The 18,666-nt window shown below is 39.1% G+C and overlaps 2 protein-coding genes across 4 annotated transcripts in view; both read left to right on the top strand.

The window, feature by feature from the left end:
- LOC117065729 (protocadherin alpha-C2) overlaps positions 1–18,666 on the top strand; it is a 161,997-nt gene that overhangs the window by 70,294 nt on the left and 73,037 nt on the right. The gene's annotated exons all lie outside the window — the stretch shown is intronic.
- Positions 4,911–7,808, top strand: PCDHAC1 (protocadherin alpha subfamily C, 1). Its single transcript, XM_033180922.1, has one exon. The coding sequence runs from the start codon at positions 5,081–5,083 to the stop codon at positions 7,535–7,537; it is 2,457 nt and encodes an 818-aa protein (XP_033036813.1). The 5' UTR covers positions 4,911–5,080; the 3' UTR covers positions 7,538–7,808.

The following is an 18,666-nucleotide window of genomic DNA, read 5'->3' as shown; positions in this document are numbered from 1 at the left end:
GTATCTATACAGTATATATATAAGATTTTAGAAAGGAGGATAAATACATGTTACATGATAAAACTTACAGTCAATATAATTTTACACTTGTAAAATCCCAGAGAACCAATATAGACCTAAAAAAGAGTTCAATAAAATGATTAGTTTAAAAAATAAGTATAAAGATTGTAACTTTCCCACATACCTTCAAAGTGTAGAAATCCCACTAAGCAAAAAGTGGTATTTCTACCAAATATAGATAAAAGAAAATGCATATTTAAATGTCTCTTATCCTCCATGAAACTCATCAAAAACAACAAAAAGTACAGCAGACAAAAAAATAAAGTCACATCTTTGATGAAACTCTGTAAAACATTTGAACCTCAACCATGATGTACATGAAGATAAGCTACTAAGTGCCATGAAGATTGGACCAAGATATGAAAATGCTAGGAGAGGATGCCTTTCACTGGAGATCTTGGAAAGGGCTGGCAGATTGGTGTTTTCTAGAGTAGTGATTCTCACTGAGATGCAAAACCAATGACTCCTAGTTTTGGAACAAGAAGATCTAGGTACAGAGGCTAAAGGCAGGACTCTCTCATAATCCTATTTGTCAACACAAAATAGGAGAGAAGGCAGGACTAAATCTGATAGTGAGCAGATGCACCATTATTTCAAGATTGAACCTAAGGATGTGGCAAGGTAAGGAGAAAAGTTGGGATGACAAGTTGCCCTGCAGCCGCCAGTTTTCATCAGTTGAAGATATATTAAAACTATGGCACACATAAGCCATTCCATCAAACAGTAAATATGGCTATACTGCAAGCAGTAAAAAAGTGAACAGTCTCTGCTTCCATACAGTCAAGAACAAAAAGAAACAGGTGACAAGTTTGAGAAAAAAAAGTGGAAAAGAATAAAGAATTTAAAAGAATTGGAGGGAAAGCTATAGCTTTGGAATACAGAAAAAGGAGAAACAACATACTACTAGTAGATATCTTCAAAGAGACCAAATACATAGATAAGGGGGAAAAAATCCAAAGACATCATTCAAGAAAAAATTTTGAGATGCAAATAAACTTCAGACTTTTACTTCCAGCAGTGGAAGTCTAGTTTGTCTTTAGCCAATGGCATATCAAGGAAAACAGGTGGGCTATAAGAATGGTTGTTGGACTGCAGTTTTGCACTCTATTACTACATGTGTAGTATTTAGAATAAAAGAGCTAGGTCTCCTCATGTCAGCACTTATTTGACCAATGGGAGTATGATTTTAAGTTTGTAGGGTCACATTTTGAAGGTGAAATATAAAAAAAAAATTATAGAAAGATAAATTTTTGGTCAGATGCAGTATCTCACATCTACTGCAGCAATTTGGGAGGCTAAGGTGAAAGGATCATTTGAGCCCAGGAGTTTGAAACCAGCTGGGCAACAGGTAAAAAGTAAAAAAAGTACTTTTACTTTTTTTTTTTTACAAAAAGTAAAAAAAAATTAGCTGGGCATGAGGGTGCTTGGCCTAGGTGTTCAAGATCAGTCTGGGCAACATAGTGGGACCCTGTCTTTACAAAATATTTTTAAAAATTAGTTGGATGTGGCGGTGTGTGCCTGTAATCCTGGCTACTTGGGAAGCTGTGGTGGGAGGATCACCTGAGCCCAGAGAAGTAGGGGCTGCAGTGAGCCATCTTCACACCACTGCACTCCAGCCTGGACGATGAAGTGAGATTCTGCCTCAAAAAAAGGACAAAATGAAATATCAGCAATGAAAGGTCCTGCTAAAGAGAAGTTTTGTTAATTCATAATTTTAATGTTTATCTGGTCATTTTATCCAAAAGGCAAAAATCTTTAGCCTCCCTTATCTTTGGAATATCCTTCTCTCTTAAATGTTGCTTTCTCACAAATCCCAGTTTACTTGAATAAGAATGTAATGTTATGCCAAAAGTTAAGGAGGCGTATGGTGGGACAAATCCTACTGGGTGGATGCTTTCTTCATTCTTTCCACAAATGAAATCTTCTGAAAATAGACGTCAGTGGCAGTTTAAATAGAGAAATGGAAAAAGGGAAGCCAAAAATCTGAGAAGCGTGTGAAGGAGGAGTTTCTGTGAAGATTTCCCATGCTGTTCTCTGTATGCATTTTTCCTTTTTCCTCATGCCCTAATGTATATCCACAAATACTATCCCTCTAGATGCTGCTCAGAATTTCTAAACCTGGTATAATTGGAGGCTTGGCTGAAGACCTAAAAGTAAGGGGCCTAAAAGTTGGGTACATCTTTACAGTTGTATTTCATTTGTTTAAGGCAGAAAGAATAAATTTTCATTCCAAAGCAGTTAGCTTGCTTAGCAGCTAACTGTAGAAATGTAAATCTTAATCTCTGGCACTGAAGCAGAAAATTAGTTTTAATTTTGAAATTTGGTGAAGAATAAGTTCAATTTTTATGGGCTGTTTTGCATCTTGGTGAGATCTGATGAGGTCTGTACTTTTGACTCTACCTAATAGGCTGACATCGTTCCTCCTTTAATTTTATCTGAGACTTGGTGTCAATGATTTTTTTGATTTCTTAATTCAAAAAGGTAAACTAGCCAGGGGGTATTTACTACTTACATTGCCTTATATCATAGTGTGCCCTTTCTAGTTCCCTGGAAGAGATAAGGAATGGGTTTGTGTGTTCAGGGAGGTAACTGGTTTTTAGTAGAACACTGGAGTTATCAATCCCACTCTTAATGTTAAAAAGAGAATACCAGAGCTACCCCTCTCCCCACCATTTTAATCAGCAATTTTAAAATATGTTTAAATATTATAGAAATATGCAGGCTGATGTCAAGAGAGGTGGTGCGGGGCTCGCGCCAGCAATCCCAACACTTTGGGAGGCCAAGGCCGGCGGATCACTTGAGGTCAGGAGTTGGAGACCAGCTTGATCAACATGGTGAAACCCGTCTCTAATAAAAATACAAAAATTAGCCAAGCGTGGTGGTGCGCGCCTATAGTCCTAGCTACTTGGGAGGCTGAGGCAAGAGAATCGCTTGAACCTGGGAGGGGGAGGTTGCAGGGAGCCGAGATCGCGCCACTGCACTCCAGCCTGGGTGACAGAGCGAGACCCTGTCTCAAAAAAAAAAAAAAAAAAAAAAAAGTTAAAAAAAAATGCAGAGTGAGTGCATTGGCTCATGTCTGTAATCCTAGCACTTTAGGAGGCTGAGCTGAGATGGAAGGATGGCTTGAGCACAGGCGTTTGAGACCAGACTGGACAACAAAGCAATACTCCCATCTCGGAAGGAAGGAAGGAAGGAAGGAAGGAAGGAAGGAAGGAAGGAAAGAAGGAAGGAAGGAAGGAAAGCAGGAGGGAGGGAGGGAAAAAAATTTGAAACATACACAAAAGTTGAGAGAATTGTGTAATTGACCCCAATGTACCATCACCCACCTTCAATAATTATCGATACTTTTAGGGAGGTTTCTACCAGAAAATATGTCCTGGAAACTTTAATTCTTGATCTGTGTTCAGGTTTTGCCTTCCAAATTTTTCATTATCGGGGCTTTGAACATATTGCAACTGTATTAAGAGAAGGATTTGAATGAGGAATTTAGTGCTTAAGAGTCAATAGTCAGTGAGTCTCCTTTTGGCTTGCCTCCTTCTTAGGGAAAGGAACTGGCTGTAGGATGTTAGGCAGAATTTGGGTGTATCAGTTTTGGCTCGGAGATGTTTCTCACAGAACTTATCACTGTCCCAATATCCATGCAGAAGACCAAATTAAAAGCGAGGAGAAATACCTAATGTAAGTGACGAGTTAATGGGTGCAGCACACCAACATGGCACACGTATATATATGTAACAAACCTGTACGTTGTGCACATGTACTCTAGTACTTAAAGTATAATAATAAGAAAAAAAAAAAGCGAGACTGGAGAAAGGATGGGTATCTAGCCTATTCTTATCCCGCCTCATGGTGTTTTCTAAATATTTACAGAAAGAAGGTGTACAGAGTAGTTTCCTGGTCAAACTCTGATGAGTATCTTAGTACTTTTCCCTCCCCTTCTTCTCGCGTCCTCTTTGGGGACGGGTCGTCAAGTCTTTGAGTTTCTAGTTATTGGTATTGACTGGTTTATAACCTCCTCTTTCACCCAGATCCTCAAGGGCCGTTTGCAAAGCACTCCCAAATAGAGCCTCTTGGAGAAAGAGAAACTGCTATCACACAAAACAGCCTTGAGCTCACTGACTCCGCTGCCTCGAAAAACCAGAGTCCGGAGGCAGTTTGATGCGGACACTATTCCCCAACCTTCTTCCCCTCCTTGTCGTCTCTATTGCACTCTTGGCGGCTCCTGGGATACAAGATGGTGCAGGACAGACTTCAACCCGCAGCAGGACCCAGCGCGGAAAGTTCCGCAGCAGGATCCAACGCAGAAAGCCCCGCAGCACTTGTTTTGGGCGGCTCCTGTTTCCTTAAGCCTAAAAGGTGTGGTCGCTCACGTTCACGGTCCCGCCTCTCGCCGCCTCCGCCCGGCAGCTCCACGCGGAGTCCCGCCCTCTCCGCGGGAGAGGTACGCAGGGATCAGAGCGTCCAGATACGACGGGCGGCTCCCAAAGGGTGGCAGGAGGAGCTCAGCGGGGCTCAGCCTCAGTTACCAGCAGTCTGCAGGCAGAGGTTGTGGAGGTTAAGATCCAGGCAGCCTCAGGGCGTTGTCCTAGAAAACACCGTTTAAGCAGAGACGAGTTAGTGTCTCGGGGCGTCTCCCAGGCTCCGCCCTGCGCCCGCGGCCAGCGCTGTGGGCGAGACCCCAGCCCGCTGCTGCTGGAGACAGCACCTCTCGCGCCTGGGCCGGCAGCCTCGTCTCTGCACCCCTAGGCGGCGCTGCGCTCCTCAACACTCGGCCGGCTCCGCTTTCCCAGACGGCTACCCAGCCTCCAGCCTAGCAAGCCCGGCTCCCAGCTGGCCAGCCCGGGCACTGCCGGCGTTCGGGAACGGCAACGTCGGCGGTCGCTGAGTATCTAGCCCGCAGCAGTGACGGCCGGCAGGAGCGTGCTCTTCCCCGCGGCTTGTGCTCTCCAGGAGTCCGGAGCATGGTCCTGGGTCACTGTTGGTATAGCCTGTTGGTGGAACGTGGACGCCCAGAGGGAGGATGGTGGGCTGGGGGGTGGCAGTTCTATGTTTGTGGGTTTCCTGCGGCGCTGCCGCGGGACAGCTCGAGTACTCAGTGCTGGAGGAGACGGAGCGGGGCGTAGCTGTAGGCAATGTCGCCGCGGACTTGAGGCTGCCAGCGGCCGCTCTGCCCTCGCGGAACTTTCGCTTCCTTTCCAGCCACCGCGAGCTCTACTTCAGGGTGGACCTAGCCAGCGGCAACTTGGTGGTCAGAGAACCGGCGGACCGCGAGCGGCTGTGCAGGGGCAAAGCTGCCTGCGTCTTGACCTACGACCTGGTGCTCGAGGACCCGCTGGAGCTGCACAAGATTCGAGTTCACGTCCTGGACACCAATGACAACTCACCTCTCTTTCCTGCCGGCGACGTGCAGCTGCACATCCCCGAGTTCCTGACGCCCGGAGCCCGCTTTACTCTCCCGAATGCCCAAGATGACGACGAGGGAAGCAATGGGATACTAAGCTACAGCCTAAGCCCCAGTCAGCACTTTCGCCTGGACATGGGATCGCGGGTTGACGGCAGCGAATACCCGGAGTTGGTGTTGGAGAAAGCACTGGATCGCGAACAGCGCGCCACCCACCTGCTGGTGCTTACAGCTCGGGACGGCGGGCTACCTGCCCGCTCAGGAGACGCACAAGTCACCATCATTGTGGTGGACACAAATGACAACGCGCCTGTATTTGAGCGCTCCGTATACCGCACCAAGGTTCCAGAGACTGCACCCAATGGGACTGTGTTATTCCGAGTTCAAGCCTTGGATCCAGATGAAGGGTCCAATGGGGAAGTCCGATACTCCTTAAGCAATAGCACGCAAGCAGAGTTGCGACACCGCTTTCATGTGCACCCTAAAAGTGGAGAGGTGCAAGTAGCTGCTTCACTAGGTCCGCCGGAAACGCTCTTGGAGGCATACATTGAAGCAAGGGACGAAGGTGTCTTTGGTTTAGCTAGCACCGCTAAACTGCTGGTGGAGGTGACTGACGTGAACGATCATGCCCCCGAACTAGACTTCATGACTCTTTCGAACCCAGTACCGGAGGACGCTGCTCCTGGCACAGTGATTGCTCTCTTCAGTGTAAAGGATGAAGACCTTGGTTCTAATGGTAGGGTCATTTGTGGCATGTCTAGTGGAGGCCCTTTTCAGCTGACGGCTTCCTTTGACAACTACTACAGCCTGCTGATTGATGGGCCCCTGGACCGGGAACAGATCAGTGAATACCAAGTCCTGATCACGGCCTCAGATAGTGGCTCACCCCCACTTAGCACCCGAAGGACAATCACTGTGTCAGTTGCTGATGTGAATGACAATACACCAAGCTTTCCTCAACCACAGCAGGAACTTTTCGTTGCTGAAAACAATGGCCCTGGGGCCTCTCTAGGCCAAGTGTTTGCCCAGGACCCCGACCTGGGGAAGAATGGCCTTGTCTCTTATGAGCTGTTGGATGTTATCTCTGAAGGGCCACCAGCCTCTAGCTTGGTGGCAGTAGAATTATCCAGTGGGGCTATCACTGCCAAAACTTCCTTTGACTTTGAGCAGCTCAGGGGGTTTCACTTCCAAGTAGAAGGCCGGGATGGTGGCATTCCTCCCCGAAGTGCAACAGTGACTATAAACTTGTTTGTGGTAGATAGGAATGATAATTATCCAGTTATCTTGTTTCCCTTGCCCAGAAATGGTTCTGTCCCTGTGGAAATTGTGCCCCGCTCTGCCAGGACTGGACACTTGGTCACAAAAGTAGTAGCAGAGGATGCAGACAGTGGTTCTAATGCCTGGCTTTCCTACCACATCTCCCGGGCGTCTGACTCTAGTCTGTTTAGAATTTCAGCCAATATAGGTGAGCTCCGTACTGCTCGTTTAGTTCTTCCCACTGATGCAGTTAAGCAGAGCGTGGTGGTAGTGGTTCGGGACCATGGAGACCCACCACTTTCCTCCTCTGTCACTCTGGGTGTGCTGTTGAGCAACTCTGTTCCTCAGTTACTTCCAGACTTTGAAGATGTCTGGGAACGAGGAGGGCAGCTTTCTGCCCAGAACTTGTATTTAGTAATTGCCTTGGCTTGTATTTCCTTTTTATTTCTGGGGTGCTTACTTTTCTTGGTGTGTACCAAGTTGCACCAGAGCCCAGGTTGTTGCCCTCAGAGCTGCTGTCGCTCTACAGAGGATCTGAGGTATGGAAGGAAGATGGTTTCAAATCCTTGCATGACATCAGCCACCGTAGATGTCACTACAGTTGAGAGACTTTCTCAGACTTATCTCTATCGGGCCTCTCTGGGACTTGGTTCTGATAATAACAGTTTGCTGCTGCGTGGGGAGTACAATGCTGCTGACCTGCGAAATCTTGCCACTGGAGTAGGACTGAATTTGCCAATATCCTGTATTCAGATTCGGAATAGGAAAGGGGATCACGCTAATGTCAATGCCATGGTAAGCAAATTTTATGGAATTTGATTCCTTTGACCAGGAGATGGCTGCTAGCTGTGTTCTGAAATATTTGTTAGATAAGCCTTTCACAACATTTCATCAATTGAATTAAACGCTCCTTCTTAGCACTTCCTGTGCCAAGAAATCTGAAAGTATAGAAGTATTAGAAGATTGTCCTAGGCCTCAAGGGACTTATAGTTTATTTTTGAGAAACAAGGGTAAAAATTAAAACCTATTTAAGAACAATAAAAGTAATATGGCATGAAGGTCTAAAATTAAAAATAAAGTACCAAAATATTTTATAAGCAACAGATATGTAAGGCATTCTAATATTTAAACTGAAGAATGAAAGATATGTAAGAGTCTGCTTAATATGAATATAATATGGAAGGTGAGACATTTACTTAAACTATTGCAATGCATTATTAAAAGATGACAACCACAAAAGATATAAAAATAAATTATAATGGGGGTTAAAAGAAGGGAGACAGGGAACATAAGAGAACATCTGAGGGGGAGGAAGAAGTCAGAGAAGGCTTTGTGATAGAGATCACAGATTTAGTTGGATCTTTAATATGATACATCATGTAATAAAAAACAGTGTATTCTCTAGCCTGTACTTTTCATGAATACCATTTTGGTGAAGGTGTCTTCTTTGGGAATGCACCCTAAAACATAGCTAATAGCTCCATAGCAGAGTTTTGTAAGTATACAGAAATTGTAAGCCTGTCTCATAACATCTATTTATACTGATAGGAGATCATATTGTTGGATATAGGACTTGACAACCTTTTGTTTTGTGTTTCTATTGATAATATTTTACAAAGAGGAAAGATAAGTAATTTTTATGTCAGAAATATTTATGTGTTCAAAGGTGCACTTACCATCCAAAGTCCATTCAACTTGGATTTAATTTCTTTTATTTTAGAGGACAAATACACTTAACAAATAAGTAAATATCATATTTGAGAGTAATGTATCTAATAAAAGTTAAGTGATTCAAATACTTCAATTTATCTGTTAGTGGCCCTTGGCATTTCAAAACTTTTTTTATTTTGAGACAGGGGTCTCACTATGCTGCCTAGGCTGGTCTTAAACTCCTAGCCTCAAGTGATCCTCCCACCTAGGCCTCCCAAAGTGCTGGGGTTATAGGCATGAGCCACTGCAGCTGGCCCTCAAACTTCTTGAGTGCAGTTAGGATAACATTCTGAAGCAATTCTACATTATTACTTTTTGACTTCTCATAGAAATCCTAGATGCAAAAGAAGGAGGTGTGTAGAAATTAAGGGAGGAAAATGAAGCATTCCTTGTTTTACTTATTCTAGGCAATAAGGGGAAAAGTGGTTTGTAAGTTTTTTTTCCTCAAGTAACGATGGCAGCTGCAAATAAAATAAATTTACATATGTTAAAATTTTCCATACTTAATACTGTCACGATATAATAGAATCCAGCATATAAGATATGCTTAGTAAATGCTGACTGAATGAATAAATATGTGTGTATATGTATTGGATGGTAACACTGTTCAACACAGAGGGAAAAACTTTAACTTACTTTTCTACTTTAGATGTGTTTATGTGGTTAATAGCTTAAAGGTCACTTTCAAATGTACTGTTTCAATGAGTATTTTCTTCCTCATGACATACACTAATAACATAACAGAGGAATTTTCTGGTTCTAGAGCTAGCATGAAAAACTTCAATGCCGTGTCTGGGACTAAGTATGAGTCCAGTTCTATAGATGACAAAGGAATTAATAGGTGTGCTCATCATTACATTGTGAAATTTGCAGTGGATACTATTTAATAGAATCTCAGTTAATTTTAGGGAAGAAAATTGGTGTGCAACAATGCTAATATTTCAGGTATCAGAGCACTTAATATGTGAACATTTTTTCTACCAAGAAATTTCACTATTTATTTCTTTTATTTCATTGCTTTCTGTAACAAAAAGAGATGAGAATACCAGTAATGGCTATAAAGTTTGGGAGTGAGGAATTTTTTTTAGAAACACATTTTCACTAGACTAGAAAGGAAATATAAGTAAGCGATAGGAAGGCCGATTAATCTAGAAGTTAGAAGGAAAATTAGCGATTTAAAAGGAAAAGTGTAGGAAATAACAGAGGAAAAAAAACTTTCAAACCAAATTTTTAAACTCATATGATTAACAAAATAATAGAGATATACTGTTCATATGTGCAGGAATATTGTACCATCCCATTCATTCAGTTGAACAATCTTTTTCCATCATTGTTGATATTTTGCTTTTTAGGTAGCTCATTGGTCTGCTAATAATTGTTGTGGGCTGGATATTTCCTTCTAAATAAATGAAGTATGATTCATAAAAACATGAATAAAATAACTTCTATAAATATGGGGTATTTGTAATTCACAAAGGCATTTGTTATTTACTTCTTCCTGTTCAATTACCTATTGATCTGATCTTAATTCTTTAGAAAAGAATTCTTGTCATAGTATCCTGAATGCCTTAATAACAATAGAATTTTAGAAATAAAATATTGCTTTCATTTTATTTCAAATCATTTGAAAAGCATGACATTTAACAATGATTATAATGTGTGTCTGAGTCTTATAGAATCATGTTGATGCATAGGTGTTTATATTTTGTTCAAATTCTAAGTTCTTTCATTTTAGTTTACAGTAAGTTTACAGTATATATTAACATAGCTTATAATACTATGTAAAATGATCAGTTTAAGAAATTCAGGAAAACATGGTGTTTTATATCTATATTTTATCTCTATATTTCCAATTGATGATATTTAAGATATAAACAAAATTGATCCACTGACTGTATAACAACTAGACATTGTGTACCTCATCTCTGCTTTTTCTGTTAACATTCTTGATGGGCAATTTAAATTTTTTAGAATGGTATCTAAGATGGTACCTCCGAAATATAAATTTCTACTTATTAAAAACTGATTGCATTGATAATTTTTAAAGGTATAAATATATTAATGTAGCAAAAATGCATGAAATACTTACCGTACAACTGGCCTTATTAAATTTCCACAAGAAAATTATGCATAGTTTGAACATACCAATGTTATATTGGTGTATTGTTACCTGGAATTAAAGCATCTTCTTTTTTGCCAGGGTATATAGGAAATAGGGCATCTCCTCTTTGCAGTGTCATTTGTTAACAGTAGTAGAATGTTTATGGCATTCAAGGTGCTTTATTTAACATACATTCCACAAGTAGACTCTCCCATAGGGTAATTAGATGTTTTGTGTATCTATTTTGACTTTGAAGCTGATAACCACACTTTTAAAAACTTTAGAATGATGAGGCCGGGCGCGGTGGCTCACGCCTGTAATCCCAGCACTTTGGGAGGCCGAGGCAGGCAGATCACGAGGTCAGGAGATAGAGACCATCCTGGCTAACAAGGTGAAACACCGTCTCTACTAAAAAAAAAAAAGTACAAAACATTAGCCGGGCGTGGTGGCGGGCGCCTGTAGTCCCAGCTACTCGGGAGGCTGAGCCAGGAGAATGGCGTGAACCCGGGAGGTGGAGCTTGCAGTGAGCCGAGATCACGCTACTGCACCTCCAGCCTGGGCGGCAGAGCGAGACTCCGTCTCAAAAAAAAAAACAAAAAAAAAAAAAAACAAAACAAAAAAAACAAAAAGCAAAAAAACAAAAAAACAAAAAAAAGCCCCGAAACTTTAGAATGATGAAACTAAGGAAGTTTGCATGTTTGCATGACATATGAAATATATTCAAATTTAAAAACTCATGTAGACAACATAATAATTTTGTATAATGCAGACCCTCAAACCAGTAAAAAGGAAAGAAAAAGAACATAATTTGAGTGGACATAAGGGAAAAACAATACCCTGGAAACATATAAGTGGGAAAGTACTGACAATGTGTCTCATAACGTTAGTGACCTATTGACTTTTGTTGTCTTCAATATTTTCAGTTGAGGGAAAAAATAATATTTCAACAACTAAATTCACTTAGCTAGGTTGGAATGAAGGTGGACTAAATTGCTGAAAGGTTTTTACAATGCTCAAATGCGTGTCATACGAATATCAGAAATATTAACATTTGGCAGAACTTCAAGTGAATGTGGATTACAGTCCAGGATCCTGACTAAAGTATTATGGGAAGTAAGGAATTTGTTGGTAAGGATTGTTCTTAAGAAGCAAAGCTAAATAATAAAGGTAGCTAGCCACTCATTTTGTTCCCAGTTTTAATGATGGAGTAAGATAATGGTTCAGGATATAAATAAATTACATGTCTCTTATACTGCATTTATGAAAAAGAAAGGACTATAAACACAAAGGTTATTATATATTCATTTGGAACTTGTTTTGGAATCTAGAAATAAATATGCAATCTCATATTCTCCTGTGCTGTAGAGAAAGATAAACACTTTATTTCTAACCCATCCCAAATTCCTTGGCTGTTCCTAGAGCCATCTGGTTACCATCTACAGATATTCTGTGTTCACAGGGGCACGCTAATGACATACCTTCAAAATGTACTCTGAATTCAAACACATAATGGTTATTCTTTAGAACTGTTAAGCAAAGACTAGCTGTTTTGTTTAAACTCAAAATAATGTTCATATAAAATAAAAACAACTAATTAAGAGGTCTTAATAGTGGATTTTTAGGTTGATTTGTCTTTTTCTTTTCTTGTTAGTGTTTGGTATCAAGGTTAGGCTGGCCCTGTTAATCAAGTTGGAAATCTTGTCTCTATCTCTGTCACTCTCTCTCTCTCTTACATTTTTTTTCTATTCCTTGGACACGTTTGCTGAGATTGGTGATAATAGCGTTCTTAAATATTTGGTAGAATTCACTAGTGAAGCTCTCTGTACCTAAAATTTTAATTGAGATCAAATTTCTTTGTATTTTTATTGCTCTTATTTCATTCCTGTACATTTCATTTTTTCAGATATATGTTAGTTTTATCTGTACTTTTGAATATTTTGGCATAAAGTTGTTTATAATGTCCTGTTGTGGCTTTTTTTCACATCTGCAGGATCTGTAGTGATGTTTCCCTTTTGAATCCGGGTGTTAGTGTCACCTGTCATTTTTCTTGACTAGACTTGGAAGTAGTTTATTAATGATGTTAGTCTTTCCAAGGCTAACTTTGGTGTTTGGGTTCTCTTCTTGTGTATTTGCTTTCTATTTTATTAATTTTCATATTTTATTAATTTCCTTCCTTATATGTTTATACTTCAGTGTACAACAGAAGAACTTTAAACATACTTTTCATTTCTGTTTCCTTATACAAAATATTTAAAAGATTTGTACTTAATTGTGGAGATTTATCAAAATTAATAATAGTCAGTGCTTCACTAAGGGCATTCTTACTGGTATTTTTCTTACTGCAAATGTCCAATTATGAATGTAATAACCACTAGTACAGTGTGGAGCCACTGTCTTGACTCCTTCTATGGTGCCCAGCTTTACCCACCAATGCTTTTGCATTATCAATGCAAGTGTAAATATAGTGAAAAATACAAATAATGTTTTAACATTATTTTGAAAAGTATTTTCACCTCATGGACACCGAAAGGGTCCATAGACCACACTTTGAGAACCACCATTCTAATTCTACTATCATTTCTTCTTTTTTTATTAATTGTAACATTTCTGTAATGGGTCTTCAACTATTTGATTACCCTGAAGTACAGTTCACATAGGAAAGGCAGGATAAATGTTTGATTCTTTCCCTTTGTTTAGCAGTATTCAAAATAATGAATTGATTCTGACCATCTTACAAAAAAGACCAAGGCCTTTTTTAGGTGTCATTATAAACTCATTGACTTAAACATATTTGATATGGCTCAATCCATGGCAATTCTTATCTTTTTAATGATCAAATTATGCTAACTTTGCCAAGTTGGGAACTGTTCAACTTTGCTCCTGAGTCTTTTTAAGTGTGTTTGTGTATCTTGTTTTAAACATTTTATTTTGGAATAATTATAGATTCACATAAAGTTGCAAAACTAGTACAGAGAGATCCCATGTGCTCGTCATCCACTTTTCCCCAGTGATAACACCCTGAGTCCTTTCCACGTGAGTCTTAGTAGTCTTTTGAATGCTTCCTTGATTTCTGGTATTACAAGATGTTCAGATTATCTTGTACATTTCCTTTCCCAGAATCAGCCATTTTTCAAAGAGCTTTCACTTATTTTTCATGAAAGATGATACTTAGAGATGTAATCTCAACAATAGGTGTGCTTATTGCTGCTGGGTCAGTTGGTGTTTCTAGGTATTTTCAGTTACTGAGCTAAGGGATGTCCATTTTTTAAAAGATAAAATACATCACATGTTTATACTAATCTAATTCAAGTTCAGCACTCCAAGGTTTTTACTTAACTTTATCAGTCTTACCTTGGTATTTCTCCCATACCTCAAATCCCAGTTTTCATTTACATCAACAGAATTACTCATTTGTTAATCCACAGGACTCAAATAATGGACTTAGAAAACAATTTCAGCACTACAGAAATAATATGATACTGTTACAGTTTAAGTTTTTGTCATTCTTTTCATTTATAAGGCACATCCTTACAAATGCCCAGTAGGCATGTACAGTCAAATTATCGTGTTTTAAAGTATCTTGGAAAAGTTCCTCTCTGTGTAGTTAAGCCACCAGCCAGATGCAGAGTTAGGCTTGTTTCAAGTTGCTTTCAAATTTTGGGCTTGCTTTTTAAATTTTAATTTTCTTTTATAATTATGTGAAATACTTACATGGCTCCAAAATAAACTTATAAAACAAAATATATTTAGAGAAGTCTAAATCTACTGTTCCATACAATACACATTCTTACCCCTTTGATTTTTTCTCTTAAAAATATAAATTTGAGACTATTTCATAGTAGTATAGTATTTAGACATATTCCATACTTCTTAATGGTGTCTTTTGATTAGCAATTAATGAGCTCAAATTTATCAATATTGTCTTTTTTTTTTTTTTTTTTGAGATGGAGTCTCATTCTGTTGCCCAGGCTGGAGTAAAGTAATATGATCTTGGCTCACTGCAATCTCTGCTTCCCGGGTTGAAGAGATTCTCCTACCTCAATCTCCCGAGTAGCTGGGATTACAGGCGCCCGCCACCACACCTGGCTAATTTTTATATTTTTAGTAGAGACAGGGTTTCACCATGTTGGCCAGGCTGGTCTCGAACTCCTGACCTTAAGTGATCCACCCGCCTTGGCCTCCCAAAGTTCTGGGATTAGAGGCCTGAGCCACCATGCCCAGCCAATGTTGTCTTTTTTATTTCGTATTCTTTCTATCCCTTTAAAGAAAACATATCCTGCTTCAAAGTCATGAAGATGGCTGGGCGCGGTGGCTGATGCCTGTAGTCCCAGCACTTTGGGAGGCCGAGGCAGGCGGATCACGAGGTCAGGAGATCGAGACCATCCTGGCTAACAAGGTGAAACCCCATCTCTACTAAAAATACAAAAAGAAAAATTAGCCGGGTGTAATGGCGGGCCTCTGTAGTCCCAGCTACTCGGGAGCCTGAGGCAGGAGAATTGCTTGAACCTGGGAGGCAGAGCTTGCAGTGAGCCGAGATCGTGTCACTGCACTCCAGCCTGGGTGACAAGGCTAGACTCCATCTCAAAAAAAAAAAAAAAAGAAAGTCATGAAGATACATTCCCGTGTTTTCTTCTATAACATTGCTAACCAATAGAACTTTTTGACATGTTATAAATTTTCTCTATCTGCATATATGGGATGTGTAGCTACCAAGCACTTGAAATGTGGCTAGTGAAACTGGGCTACTCAATTTTTAATGTTACTAATTTTATTTAATTTAAGCTTAAATAACCACATCTGTTTAGTGGTCGCTGTAGTTCCAGAAGCTTTCTTGTTTTAACTTGCACATTTAGATCTTTTTTTTTTTTTTTTTTTTTTTTGAGACGGAGTCTCGCTCTGTCGCCCAGGCTGGAGTGCAGTGTCCGGATCTCAGCTCACTGCAAGCTCCGCCTCCCGGGTTTATGCCATTCTCCTGTCTCAGCCTCCCGAGTAGCTGGGACTACAGGCGCCCGCCACCTCGCCCGGCTAGTTTTTGTATTTTTTAGTAGAGACGGGGTTTCACCATGTTAGCCAGGATGAGTCTCGATCTCCTGACCTCATGATCCGCCCGTCTCGGCCTCCCAAAGTGCTGGGATTACAGGCTTGAGCCACCGCGCCCGGCCGCACATTTAGATCTTAAATTACCTGAAATTGTTTTTGAATACAGTGCAATGTAGAAGTCAAGATTTATATTTTCCATGTGTAAATCCAGTTAGATTGTCTATATACACAGCACTATTGAATAAAAAGACCATCCTTTTCTCAATTCTACTGTGCAGTGCTACCTTTGTCATAAGCCACGTGACTTTATATATTTGTTCTGTTTCTGGACTCTTGATTCTGTTTCACTGGGCAACTTGTCTATTCTTGTGCCAATACCATTCTGTGTTAAATGTAGTAGCTTTTCACTTATACTGATAAATAACTGTGTAAGTTCTCTCACTTTGTTCTTCTACTTCAAGATTAACTAAGCTATTTTTGGCTCTTTGCATTTCTGTATAAATTGTAGATTCAGCTTCTCAGTTTCTATTAAAAAAAAAAAACCCTGCTCTGATTTTAATTGGCACTATATTGAATCTGTAGAAAATATGGGGTATATTGAAAATATTTTATTTTGATCTTTATTGAATCTATAAAAATATAAGGCTTGTTAACATATTGACAATATTGAGACAGACAACCCATTATCAAGGTATATTCTTCCATTTATTTTATTATTTTATCTTAATGTTTATGTGTGTGTATGTGTATGTAGAGATTGCACAACTATTATTAGATAGCTGATATATTAATGCTGTTTTAAAACTTTAATTTTATAATTCAAAAATTAGCTGGACATGTTGGCACAAGCCTGTAATCCCAGCTACTCAGGATGCTGAGGCAGGAGAATTGCTTGAAACTGAGAGGCAGAGTATTAGTTTGGTTAATCAAAATAGAAAATTTTAACATACCTTGCTCAGAAACAGATAGAACAAGGAAGCAAAAGAAAATCAATCAGGGTACTGAAAACTTGAATAATAGGAATAACCAACTTGTATGTGTGTGTGTGTGTGTTGCTGAACATTATCATCTGTGAGATACATTTATATTGTTGTGTGTAGCTGTATTTCATTCATTGTCATTATATAGTATTTCAGGGTGTGAATGGTCAATTTCTATAAATGTTCTGCCTATTCAAGAAAAAGCAGTATTCCGACATTGCTTGTTGCAGTGAGCTCATTGCGGTGAGCTGGGATCACGCCACTGCACTCCAGCCTGGACAACAGAGTAATACTCCATCTAAAAAAAAAAAAAAAGTTTAATTTGATAATTGGTTTTTGTTGCAAGTGTATTGAAATAATACTGATTTTATGTTAACTTTGTATACAATGTCCTTGCTAAATTGTAAAATCTTCTATTTTTATATTTTAGGTTTTCTACATATACTGTCATGCTATCCCCAAATATTGTTAGTTTTATTATTGTATTTTTTACTTTCTCTCTATTTTTTAAAAAATAGAGGTAGGGTCTCACTACATTGCCCAGACTAGTCTCGAACTCCTGGGCTCAAGCAATCCTCCCACGTCAGCCTCCAAAGTGCTGGGATTACAGGCATAGGCCACCATGCCGGGTCTTTTAAAAACTTTCTAATCATATAGTTTTCTGGCTTTCTGGCATTGCCTATGAAATTCAGTATAATATTGAATAGAAGTAATGTTAATGGATAATCTTGTCTTATTCCTGGTCTCAGAGAGGAAGTTTTTAAATATTTAATATGAAATACATTGTTTGATTGGGTTTATTTGCATAAATCCTTTATCAGATTTATTAAGTTCCCTTTGTTTTTTAATTTACTATGTTTTTTAAAAATCATGAATAGGCATTGAATTTATCACACATTTTCTGTTATTGAATGGATAATATGGATTTTTATCCTTTTATTTTATTAATACCATCCATTACATTGGTTGATTTGTTAATGATAAACCAATCTTGCATTCTTGGAATAAACTCAGGTTGCTTGTGATGTATAGTCCTTCTTTATATCATTGGACTTAGTTTCCTAACATTTTGTTTACAATTTTTAAAATATATGTTTATGACAGAAATTTGTTTCTACAGAAAAAATAATTATTTTTAAAAACATAGTTACTGGGTACTAGACTTAGTACCCGGATGATGAAATAATCTGTTCCACAAACCCCTGTGACATGAGTTTTCGTTATAACAAACCTGCACATGTACCCCTGAACCTAAAATAAACGTTAAAAAGCAACACACACACACTCACATGCACAATAAATCGGCTTTTAACTTTCCGTTCTTACAATGCTCTTGTCGGAGTTTGGCCTCAAGGCTATCCTGGCTTTATATAGTAAGTTGAGAAGTGTTACTTTTCTTTCACTTATTCGGAAGAGTTTGTCTTAGTCCATTTGGGCTGCTATGTCAAAATACTATAAACTGAGTGGCTTAAAAACAATAGAAATTTGTTTTTCACAATTCTGGAAGCTGGGAAGTTGATGATCAAGGCCTTGGCACATTTGTGTCTCTTGATGGCCCACTTCCTGGTTCATAAAACAGAATGTCATCTTCTTGCTGTGTCTTCACCTTCTGGAAGGAGCAAGGTAGCTCTCTGGAACCTCTTTTATGAAAGCTGTGCCCTCATGGTCTAATCATCTCCCTAAAAGCCCTACCTCCTAATATCATAAACTTAGGGGTTAGCATTTCAACTTATGATTGCAGAGGAGGAGGGGACACACAAACATTCAGATCATAGCAAGTTTGTGTCAATCAGTATTTTTTCTTCCATAAGCATTTAAAGAATTAAGAGTGAAATTTATAGGCCTAGAATTCTCTTCATGAAAATCTTTTAAATTATAAATTCAATGTTTATTAATAGTTATAGAATTATAAAGAGCCTCTATTTCTCATTGTATTAGTTTGGTTAATCAAAATAGAAAATTTTAACATACCTTGCTCAGAAACAGATAGAACAAGGAAACAAAAGAAAATCAATCAGGGTACTGAAAACTTGAATAATAGGAATAACCAACTTGTATGTGTGTGTGTGTGCTGCTGAACATTATCATCTGTGAGATACATTTATATTGTTGTGTGT

This window comes from Trachypithecus francoisi, unplaced genomic scaffold (genome assembly GCF_009764315.1).
Source record: "Trachypithecus francoisi isolate TF-2019V2 unplaced genomic scaffold, Tfra_2.0 Lachesis_group2, whole genome shotgun sequence".
NCBI classification, from domain to species: domain Eukaryota; kingdom Metazoa; phylum Chordata; class Mammalia; order Primates; family Cercopithecidae; genus Trachypithecus; species Trachypithecus francoisi.
This window is presented reverse-complemented; position numbering and strand designations above follow the sequence as displayed.